This window comes from Rattus norvegicus, chromosome 4 (assembly GCF_021556685.1).
Source record: "Rattus norvegicus strain SHRSP/BbbUtx chromosome 4, alternate assembly SHRSP_T2T, whole genome shotgun sequence".
Taxonomy (NCBI): domain Eukaryota; kingdom Metazoa; phylum Chordata; class Mammalia; order Rodentia; family Muridae; genus Rattus; species Rattus norvegicus.
Window position 1 is genome coordinate 115,748,045 of NC_141537.1, and position 11,629 is coordinate 115,759,673.

The following is an 11,629-nucleotide window of genomic DNA, read 5'->3' on the forward strand; positions in this document are numbered from 1 at the left end:
TGCACACACAGACATGAATTTAGTTATTGAAATCTGTATTGATTACAGTCAAATAATTAAAGTTGTAGAGCTTGCACCTGAATAAACACATGAGTTTCACAGCAGAACCCAGACACTATTTTGATATTTAAGAATCAGTACTCTGGTTTGAAAAGAAGCATTTAGTAAGTGACGCTCAGCACACACGTGGCGTCTCAGTGCATGAGAGGCTAACGCAGGAAGAGCACGTGCTCAAGACAAATCAAGAAAGGAGGCAGGGGAAGAAGGGAGGGGGAAGGGAGTATGTGGTACTTCATACATGGGCAGGCTTGCTGGTTCAGACACAGTGAGATAGCAAAGCATGGGGAAACGGGAACAGTGAGTAGCTCCCAACCCAGTTGAGGCTGGTTTTAAAACTTTGGAAACAGATATGGCTTGTCAAGCAAGCTTGTCTCCCATGCCTCTGCCTTCTGCAGTCACACGTCTGTTTTTTTCCTCGACAATTAAAGACTAATGCAGTGAGCCTTTTTTTCCTTGCCTTCACCTGCTTTCTCTAGCATTTGTAATCAGTGCTGCTGCTGACTCAGATTCAAGGCCTCACACACTTTAACACTGTTCTACCACCTACACATTCAACACACCCAGCTCTGTACCGTTTCAGCTATCATCTGCCTGCCTGCCTACCTACCACCTACTACCATCTACCTACCTACCACCTACTTACCTACCACCTACTACGATCTACCTACCTACCTACTACCTTCTTACCTACTACCTACCTACCTACTACCTACCTACCTACCACCTACCTATCTCCCCTACCTACCACCTACCTATTACCATCTACCTACCTACTACCTACTTACCTACTACCTACCTACTACCTACTACCATCTACCTACCACCACCTACCTACCTACCACCTACCTACCTACCTTCTACCATCTACTTACCTACTACCTACCTACTAACCTTCTACATCTACCTACTACCTACCTTCTACCATCTACTTACCTACCTACCACCACCTACATACCATCTACCTACCTATCCTACCTACTACTTACCTTCTACCATCTACCTACCTACCTACTACTTACCTTCTACCATCTACCTACCTATCTACTACCTACCTTCTACCATCTGCCTACCTACCTATTACCTATCTACCTACCTTCTATCTGTGTGTGTGTGTGTGTGTCTGTCTGTCTGTCTGTCTGTCTATCCATCTATCTATCTATCTATCTATCTATCTATCTATCTATCTCTCTCTCTCTCTCTCTTGAGGCAGGCTATGTCTGCTGACTAGGCTGGCTGACTTAGAACTCAGAGTCCTTTCTGCCCCAGGCCTCTCAGATGCTGGACTTAGACACCTATCACCATACCCAGGTTACATCCTCTGCTGCCATTTTGTACAACTGCTTTTAAGGCTGGCACTGGACTTCTTTATTTCCAGCCCCTGTGTTCCTTTACTGTGCATGTTTGGTGTTTTGGCTTTCTCCTTTCTGGTCTCAGATCCTCATCTTGTGGCCATCCAAGTTTTCCTCTCCTCATTGAGTTCTCTCCTTTTCCTTCCTGTTGCTAAGAGGAAGTTACTTGTCTTCAACATTTTTCTGACTTTCCCCAAACTCTTCTCTAATCTTCCGTGTTATTTTTGAAGAAGGATTTTTTCGTCTTTGTCTTCTTGAAACAGTTGCATGCGTTGTATTGATCTGTTTGGCAACCATGGGCATGGATAGCACGTTGGATAAAAGACTTAGAATCACCTGTCCTTTCCTCCTCTCCAATGTCTGTAGACTGTGGAATATAAACATTGCTAGAAAGTGCAGAGCAGATGCCGTCTGCATATTTATGCCTCTAGCAATGAAGAATGATTGCTAATCAGGTGGCTTTGAGCTTTTTTTTTTTTTTTTTACTCTTGTTATTCTATATGTATGGGTGTCGTGCTTCTGTGTGTGTCTGTACTGTGTGAATGTAATGCCTGAGGAGGCCAGAAGGGGACACCAGATCTCCTGGAACTGGAGTTGCATATGTCTGTGAGCTGTCGTTGTGGGTTATGGGAATTGAACCTGGGTCCTCTGGAAGAGCAGCCATTGCTGGTAACCACTGAGCCATCTCTCCAGCCCCTGAAGAGTGATCTTTTTAATGCCATGTTACCTTTGACACAGGAAAAAGAAATCTCAAACTTTCTTTGCTCTTATCTTGTAATCCTGTCGTGTGTCTTGACTGACAGATAGCAGCATGTCTGCCAGACAAATGGTTTGAGAACTCTGCTATGAGGACATCACTTCCCCAGCTAGAAAACTTCGTTCAGTTTTTGTTGCAGTCTGCACGCAAATTATCCACAACTGAATTCAGGTAATGCTCAGTTTTTCACCTCCAAAGCATTGTGCGAGGATTTTTAATGTTGTTAGCAATTTTGAGCAAGTTTTGCACTTATATTATAATTTTTTAAATCTGGGTCTTGGGATATAACCAGTCTGGCAGAGTATTTGCCTAGCAACAAAAGGCCCTGGGCTCAATCCAAGTACTCAGAAACAGGCACTGTGGCACGTGCGGAATCCATCCTTCTGTCGTGCTAAGGAAGTCGACTGTTCCCGTTAGCTAGCAGCACAGTGGCATTGACGCTGACAGCACAGTACTGTGGAGACCCTGATGCCGGGCTTGCTCTGTGTTCTGCTTTGCGTTGCCATCGCATACAAATTTTCCAAAATATTGCGTATTGGACTTTGCAGTTGCAATCGTGAGGTGTATGAAACTGTGGTCATTCTGAGAACTACATCATTGGCAGTTTATGTCTGGCCAGTACTGCAGTGTGCGTATATAAATGGATGACGCAGGCTGCTACCGATAGACTGTAATGCACATGTATATGTAGCTAATACAAAAATACACAATGTGGTCACAGTGTCCAGTACTGTGGACAGCTCATATGCTGTGCTTTTATAGAGCTGTCAGCACATTTGTTCCGACCAGCGCATAACAGCAGGTAATGTGTTTCATGGCGGCATGCTAGGGACTAACCAACACCTTGCCTTTAACTGAAGCATCACTGCGTGTGATGAGGTACAGAAGGGATAGCGTCTCTGTATTGTATGCAGCTCTAGATACTGGCTTGGGTCCTCAGTCACCATTGTTACTCCCTTCTGAGCTGTTATAGTACTGTTATTATCACTTTCCTTTCATTTTATTCCATCTCGTTTTGTGCTAAGGATCAGATTTAGGGCCCCCTGCCCGCTAAAGACTTTGTGTCTCTCATGTGCCTCCAGCCTGGACTGCATAAGGGGTGAGTAAATGCTTTTTGGCTGTTTTCAGGAATGAACTCAATGGAATAATTCTTATCCTGGTGAAGGTAAAGGCTCTGAGTCAAGCTGAATCCCTCACAGAGGAGCATCGCCTGGAGCCCCTCACAGCCCAGACGGCAGGTGTGTGAGCGTGCTGTACAGAGGTCCATGATGAGAGTGGACAGCGCCTTTCCTGTATATAGATGACGCCTCCTGTCCGCTGTGCCCACCGTGGCTGTGTGGAAAGCTTCCTGCTGCTGTGTGTCTGAGGGAAGTACATGCATGAGGCGGCTGGCGCTCAGTGTGCTTCTCTTTTATTCTCTCTCAGTCTGAGAAGATGATGAGGAAATCTGACACACAGAAGCATGCCCCTCGTCAAAACCACCTTCAACAGACTCCAACTGTTTACAAATCAGCTAATGAGGGAAAAACTTTCTATCTCTTGATTTCTTTTGTCTTATTCTTTTGTGGAGACTGGGTCTCATTCTGAAGTGTAAGAAATTGCTTATTAATATTAAATGGTTAATACATTTTTATACAAATTATCCTTTCAAAATCTGTACTGATTGATTGATGAACTTAGGTTAAGAGAGCGCGAGTGAGTCTCCAGATTTTAATTCATTGACAATTTATTAAGAAAAAAATTTTTGAAAAGAAGGTATATTTTTATATGTTTGCTTATGTATGTTCCTGGGTTTAGCACTGCGTCCATGTAGGGGCCAGAAGGCATTAGATCTCCTAGAACTGGATTCCAGGAGGTTGTGGGCCACCTGATGTGCTGGGAACCAAACCCAGGTCCTCAGAAGGGATCTTAACCACTGTGCTGTTCTCCAGCCCGTTGAAGAATGAAGATGTGTCGGTTTGGGTCACCTATAATTCTTTTTGAAGTGTCCATCTTTTTCTACAGGAATACTGATCTTTTGCCTATGTTCTGACAAGTAGCTTTTCAGAAAACTGACCACTTTTCTTTAAATTTTGTGTAAGATTTTTTTGGTAACAAAGTTATCAGCTGGTAGCAAGTGAGGCTTTTTTGCTGTTTTGTGTGGTTCGTGGTAGGATTAAGAAGGCCATTGCTATTTTAAATACAGAATTGTAAAGTATTTGTCCAATTAAGGTAGTCTGAGCCAAAGTTATTAAGAAATTAAGAACTTTTCTCCAAATGATTTTATTAGTATTCTTAAGTATACTTGTTAAGCAACTCAATGATGGCCCTATATTTATTTTTCCATGTTGCCATTTTAGACATTTGCTCATTACAAAAGCATGTGTATATGTGTCCAGAAAGTTTTGTATATAAATTGGCAGAGACTTTATTACATATGAATTTTCTAAACTTCTTACTGTTAAAGTGCACTTTTGGAAACTATTCTCTGGCCTCAGCTTCTTAGAGGTAGACATGTGGGTGGATATGCTCTCCTCCTAAACTCGGCTGATTCTCTGTGTCACAGGATGCTAAAGAGCAGGCTATTGCTTTTCAATTCCACTATGCCTGGAATGTGAACGCCCAAGCGTCTTTGAAACATAATGTGATGCCAATTCTACTGCCTTTTGAAAGTTCTTACTCCTGCCTCCTAGTCTTAGGAAATGGACAAATGCCACAGCAAATGCCAGTATTCATCTGGTGACTCATCTTCCAGACCCAATGAGCTGCAGGCCAGCCGGGGCTGCACGAGACCATGACACAAATCTTAATACACAGAAACAAAAACTTTCATTCTCTATCTCTCATGGTTTCTTTTATCTTATTCCATCGTAGAGACTGGGTCTCATTCTGAAGTGTAAGTGACATTGCTCTTGGAACCCTCCTCTCTCTGCTTCCCAAGCCTTAGGATTACCACACCTGGCAAGGAAAACTTAAAAGGCCTAAATGGAGATAGACAATGTTCATGAATTAGAAAACTAATTTTAGATAAAGTCCTATTTTCCTTAAACTTGACACATGAATTTAATGTCAACACTGAAACAGGTTTAGGGAAATAAAGCATACAGGAGAACAACCTGGGGCCATGTTACTCATGGCCCAGATCAGTGTTAAAAAAACAAAAACAAAAAAACAAAACATGTCTGACTGAGCCTTAGTTCCATCTCAACTTTCTATCCACCCAGACAAGTTACAGATCTAACAGGAGACACCAAAACAGACTCACAGGAACATCAGAGGAGACCTGTGTCTCAGATTGGACTCAGTGGAGTTCGCTTCCCATCACCCATACTAGGTGGCTCACAACCACCTGTAACTCCAGCTCCAGGGGATCTGATGCAGTCACACAAGCATACACTTAAATATAAAAGTGTTACTCAGTATCTAAACTCCAAATAACAGTTCCAGGAAAACAGAAGCAGAGAGAAATCCACAGCAAGAGCCAAGTCTCCCAGAACATGAGTCAGTGCACTGAGAAGCTTACCCAAAGCCCTAAGCTATGGATTTAAATGTACCTGTACCTGCACCAAGGAACAACACTGAGGTTCTCTGCTGTGAAGACTAGAACTACACACTCTCAAGTCATACCTAAGAACTGGGCTTCTCAACTAAGCACTAAAACTCTTCTAAGTAGACTTTTAACAAGGAAACTTCAGAGCAGAATGATGGTACAGGCCAGAAAGTCTGTCTCAAGAGTAAAACAGGCCACATAAGTGAAAGGACTTATGAGCCTCATCATGAGGGATCTCATGTATGTCCAGTGAGGTCCACACACATGCACGTCTCTGAAAGCTAGTTCTAACGGAGTACACAGCCAGGAAATGAAAACACAGAATGCAGAGCAGTTCAACAGAAAACAGTCCTGAGGTCCAGGCTGGCACTGTCACAGGTGAGTTACAGGTGGGTTAGCCTTTATTCTGTGACGCATCCCAGCTTCCCAACCCATGTTCAGCTGCATGGAATACCAAGTACCCTTCTGTCCCCACAGAGGGACTGTTGTAACCCCCTAAGAGCTGAAGCTTGATTCATATGGGAAGTAAAATACACTCTCTGACCACCTTCCTGCTGGACACTCGTCACCCAGTCCACACTGGCCCTGCTAGGGACCCTGAGGTGTCTTCTGTTTAGCAGACTTCACTTGTAATTTTATCCATGGAATTCCTCACAAGTGGCTTTGGTAAACTTGGGGAAAATGAAGCCAGATGACAACTGACTCTCACATTCCCTTTTCCACCTGCTAATGAGCCTGTCAAAACTAGACATTTAACACGCAGGAGAGATAGCACATGATTAAGAGCATACTGCTCCACCAACTGCCAGTTCAATTCCCAGCACCCATGTCAGGTGGGTTGTCTTAGCTATGGTTTCATTGCTGTGAAGAGACACCGAGACTAGGGCAACTCTCATAAGGGACAGCACTTAATTGGGGCTGGCTTCCAGGTTCAGAGCTTCCATTTTCATGATGGGAACCATGGCAGTGTCCAGGCAGACAGCAGCTGAGAGTTCTGCGTCTTGATCAAACTACAGCTAGGAGAGCCTGACTGACCAGACTTGAACATACATGAGACCTCAAAGTCCACCCCACAGGGACACACACACTTCCTAACAGTACCAGTCCCTATGAGCCAAGCATATTCAAACCACCACATGGGTCATAAGCAGCTGTAACTCCAGTTCCTGGCAATCTGATACCTTCTAGTCTCTGGACAACCATGTAAACACATACAGACCTGGGTGCTGGGAACTAAACTAATATTCTCTGCAAAAACAGCAACTGCTCTTTACTAAGCCACCTCTACAGCCCGTTACTACATTTGAACTTGCACCCTGTTGTGTATGATTTTTTTCCTTAATCTTCTCCCCTTGCTCAGATCCCAGTATATCTTATTCTGGTGACGCTAACTTCACTGGCTACAGAAAGGGAATGAACATTAGGTGAGTTCTCTTGTTAGAGGAATAAACTGACGTACAGACTTTATGATAGGTACTGAAAAGGGGCGAATGCTCATTTTTAATCACTGTGTTCTTAGAAAGCAAACTTAATGGCTTTCAAACCAAATCCTTAGAGCCAGTACATCAAAGGCATTGCGGTCCACGTATGCAAGGGTGTGCATGTAGAGGCCAGAGGGCAACTTTAGGAGTCAGTATTCTCCTTCCACCCTCGGCTCCAGAGTCGAATTCAGGCCTCATGAGCAACAAGCATGTTCACCTCTTGGGCCATTCACCAGTCCCAGGATCAAGACTTCTTTGATGCTTCTATTTCTTCCCACAATGCAGCTTCAATTTTTGAAGTGTCATATTCTCTCATCATATCAAACTCAAGCCATGGCTTGCTCCACTTCTGGGCTTCTTTCATTTGCTCTTCAGTTAAAGCAAGATCAAATCTGATCCCTTTAATGTTGAAGTTCGGACGTTCCCAGCGTTTAGACCACGGCTTTGGCTTCATTTTAACTTTCAGCTAAGCAAAACAAAACCAGGAATTGTGGGCTGGTGAGAGGCACAAGAAAGTTCTCCCCAACCCCCAGGTTTTCTGCAGGTGCCTCTTTCTTACTTGCACCTGAGCAGACGTACACCACCTACCTTGTTCACAGGCACTTCCTGGCAGGACTCAAGTGGAACTGGCTTCATATTCACATCGAAGGTGCTGTACTCGGGGAGGGCATCCCGTAAGTACAGCAGGCTGTCATCCAGCCGCTTCTCCAACTTCACCACTTGGATCTCATGGATTCGAGGGTTATACAGTTCAAAGCAAATCTCCACACCTAAAAAGGGAACAGGCTTCTTCAAGTCATGCACTTACCACCTAAGTCCAGACTCCTGCAATACTTTACCATACAGTAAAAAAGAAGCTAGCAAGTGGGCATTGAACAAACACGTGTAATTGTTAAAGATCAAGATCATCAAAGCAAAGCAAACTAAATTCAAAAGTCAGAAATTGAATGATATGGTATAAGAAGTCTATAAGTACATCATCCCACCTCTTATACATTACCCTGGAAGGAAAACCTCAACTGAAGAACTGTAGATCAGACTGGCCTGTATGTCTGTGGAGCCAACTGATATGCAAAGGCCCAGTCCCCTGTGGGAGGTACCATCCCTGGACAGGTGGTCCTAGGATGTATGAAGAGTTGGCTGACATTGAGCCCAGGAGTGAGCCAGCAGCAGCATTGTGCCATGGTTTCTGCCTCTCTCTCGAGACTGACCTGAAGATGTAGAAGCTGAAAATCTCTCCCCCTCTAAGTTGCTTTTGGACACAGTGTTTCATCACAACAAAGATTGCACTAGTATGCCAGGGAGAGGTCCTCTTGGCACAAAGGGTAACTCGGTGAGCATGTTTGAATGTAACCCTCCTTCTCTCATGCAGTTTCTCTGAAGATAAACTTCACTGGTAAGAACCCCAAAGTGCACCCGCGAGTATAAACACTCTTACTTGCTGTTTCAATTCTTTCTAGAACTTTACCATTTGTTCTTCTGCTGTGTTAGTCATGGCATGTATGACTGCTTCTGACACCATAACCCAGTAGTAACTGTGTCACAACATAAAGCAAAGTAGGGACCTTCATTTTAGGAGCCAAACTCCTAAGGACACCGTCTGTCCTAGGGGACTTCAGGGTATTTGCTGAGAAAAGGAAGATCCTGCTAAATGTGAAGGCTCACATCTCTAATCCTCTAAGCTCAGTACTCAGGAGGCAGAGATTAGAGGGGACTTTAAGTCTGAGGTCAACCAGCAAGTTCTTGGCCATCCGCGTGGGAGACCCTGTTTCAAAACCACTACTAACAAAAACACACTGTCTCCATATTTGAAGATGCCATGTTTATTTAGGCAGGGTCTCACTATGTAGTTCAACCTGGCTTTAAGCTGAAAGGTCTTTCTGCCTCAGCACATCCCTGTGCTAGGATAACAGATGTCCAGTCTAGTCCTAATGGGTGTTGCCCATATAATAAGCCCTCAAAAGAAAGCAGACCACCATCACCATCCCCCATCCCCACCAAAGCACACTAAACAGTGAGAACAAATCTGTATCCACTGCAAAGCACACCTTGTTATCTTGGGGAAAACCCAGTTTCACTCTCCGATGCTCAGGAAGAAACATACCTTGTCCTTCGATCGTGTTCCTGAGGGTGAAAGTAGCCCCAAGCCCGCTTCCTGATCGCTTGATGCAAATCCCCAGGAACTGGCTGGTTTTCCCACTGGCATAGGGGTCAGCTGTGGTGACGCGCAGTATGCTTCCTACGGGGTCAGAAGAGAAGCAAGCTCTGACACCGATGCAGGAATGAGCAAAGAAGGTTTATCCCTTAGTATGGCAGCAATAAATAAGAGCACAACCCAGACATCTGAAAAATAATCCTTATGCAGTGAAAACTAGCCCCCAGCACCTGCTGACAGACGCCCTGCTCTTACTCACCGACATAGAACTCTGGAATGGGAAGCACCTTTCTCCTGTCCAGCATATCTCTTCTTTCTATCTGAAATTTCAGAGGGTTTGTTCTCCCCCTTGGAGGGATGAATTCAGGACTCAGGAACCTATAAAAAAAAAAAAAATTAAACATGAAAGTTAATTTGGGCCAATATAAGAAAAGGGGGGGGGGTATCATGTAGATATATTTCATTCTTTCAATAAGGATTGAAATGTTATTTTTTAAACCATGGTTTTGCTCATGAAAACTGCCACCGCTCCCAAGTACTCACCAGGTATTTTGTTTAAATGGTGGTCAAATACCTAGGTAGCCCTTAAGGTCTTGTCCAAGAAGGCATATGTGCTAAGGGTTTATCGCCATCCTGAGCAGCTACTGGGGCTTAGGAAGCTTTAAAGAGTTTCAGCCCAGTAAAGGAAACACGTCACTGGGCATCTACCCTTGAAGGCAAGACGAAAGACCCCACCCCTTTCTGTTTGTCCTTTTGCTTTACCTAGCTGGTGACTCCTGCCATGCTGTACTGTGTCACTGCAGGGCTGAAGTAACAGGACCAGGGCCAAGCAAAATTAACAACTGTCTAAAGCCTGAGCCAAACAAAATTGTTCCCTTTAAGCTGGCTGTCTTGGGTGTTTGTCACAGCACAGCTTGTGAGGCAAGCTGACCCATAGTAGCCTAAATTGGTCCCACTTAGATGCTTTCTTGTCATCTTCCTTAGAAAACAAAGCAAAACTGGAGCTAAAGATGATGAACTACTGACACATTACTATTACTATTTGTTACAATTTTGTCACAGTTTAAACGCTGAGTTTCAGTCTGCAAAGCCTATGAGTACGGGTCTCCCACTGAGCTATAAACATGGAGAAAATATATACAAACCACCAATTGCAAACTGGCTTTAAAAGAAACCTTCCACCAAGCATAGTGGTTGATCCTAACACTTAGGAGGCAAAAGCAGGCAGATCTCTTTTGGGTTCAAGGCCAGCCTGATAATACACGGTGAGCCACACACCCACATACATATACAATTATTGTGTACTGGGGTTGGGGTGCACACCATAACATCCACGAAGGGATTTGAAGGCAAATTTTGGAGTAGGCAAATTTACTTCCTCTGTGGGTTCTAGGGATGGATTTGGGTGGACAGGTTTGCACAAGAGACACCTTTACCACCGAACCACCCCTGCTGGTCCATACTTTTAGCTTTTGAACATGTATGTGCATCAATTGCATCAATGCATGGCCTGTTTCCCTCAGAGACGAAAAAGACTGTGCTGGATCCACATGCTTGATTTGACCTGACATCCCCAAACCCTTACTCCTAGATAGAATCTGTTGGCCAACACTCGCTGTGGTGGATTTTAGGACAAACAGAACTGAGAGGAAAGGGCGTCCAAGCCTACGTCCTTCGGGATCTAGAGAAGGGCAGACACGAAACCTGATTTCGTGAAGTCCAGCTACAAAGCGGGTATCAAAGTGTGCGCACGCCCATGCAGCAAGAGCTGCTGGCACCCGCGCACCCCCACGCGGCCTCGGCTGCCTCACCTTCTCTCTTCCTCTGGGGCTCGGCGCCGGTCCACAATGACAGGTTTCGGCGGCGGCTTGAACCCACCGGGCTCGGATGGCCCAGTGCTCTGAAACCGACTTGGGCCCGTGTGGACACGGCAGGCATCAGACGCGAGAGCAGCAAGCCGTGGCCTGGCCATTCGGTAGCTCCAGGCCAGGTACATGGACACCCTACAACTTTCAGCCATGGAGGCCGCCATGTCTACACCCACAATAAATGACTACAACTCCCAGAAGTCAGTGCGATGAGGTGTGGCCAGACGGTGGCTCCTATGGGACTAAACTTGCTTCCCTGTGGATCACCGCTAGTTTGAGGAAGTTATATGTGCAAACATATATAATTTCCCTCTTCTCCATAATTTGCAAAGTTACACTACTCCACAGAACTGGCAAGTTTGTACATTGCACAAAGCATTGATCTCATCTGCATTTAGCGAGTAAGTGGGGAGTGTGGTGTGTGTGTGTG

General features: G+C 44.8%; 2 protein-coding genes across 8 annotated transcripts in view; one reads left to right on the top strand and one right to left on the bottom strand.

The window, feature by feature from the left end:
• Nucleotides 1-4,600, top strand: part of Gcfc2 (GC-rich sequence DNA-binding factor 2) — a 37,463-nt gene extending 32,863 nt beyond the window's left edge. For 3 of the 7 annotated variants that reach the window (XR_015685547.1, XR_015685548.1, XM_087657430.1), the window contains exons 16-18: nucleotides 2,213-2,337; nucleotides 3,295-3,404; nucleotides 3,592-4,600. Coding sequence is in view for 3 of the 7 variants with exons in the window: in XM_087657430.1 (XP_087513556.1) it covers nucleotides 2,213-2,337; nucleotides 3,295-3,404; nucleotides 3,592-3,596 (240 nt within the window). In the remaining 4 variants the exon portion in view is untranslated. 7 annotated transcript variants of the gene reach the window in all.
• A 2,532-nt stretch (nucleotides 4,601-7,132) lies between these two features.
• On the bottom strand, nucleotides 7,133-11,363 carry Mrpl19 (mitochondrial ribosomal protein L19). The gene is given in 5 exon segments (NM_001029898.1): nucleotides 7,133-7,642; nucleotides 7,765-7,946; nucleotides 9,281-9,415; nucleotides 9,591-9,709; nucleotides 11,143-11,363. Coding segments are annotated over 5 exon segments (879 nt in total). The 3' UTR covers nucleotides 7,133-7,420.
• Nucleotides 11,364-11,629: the final 266 nt, after the last annotated feature.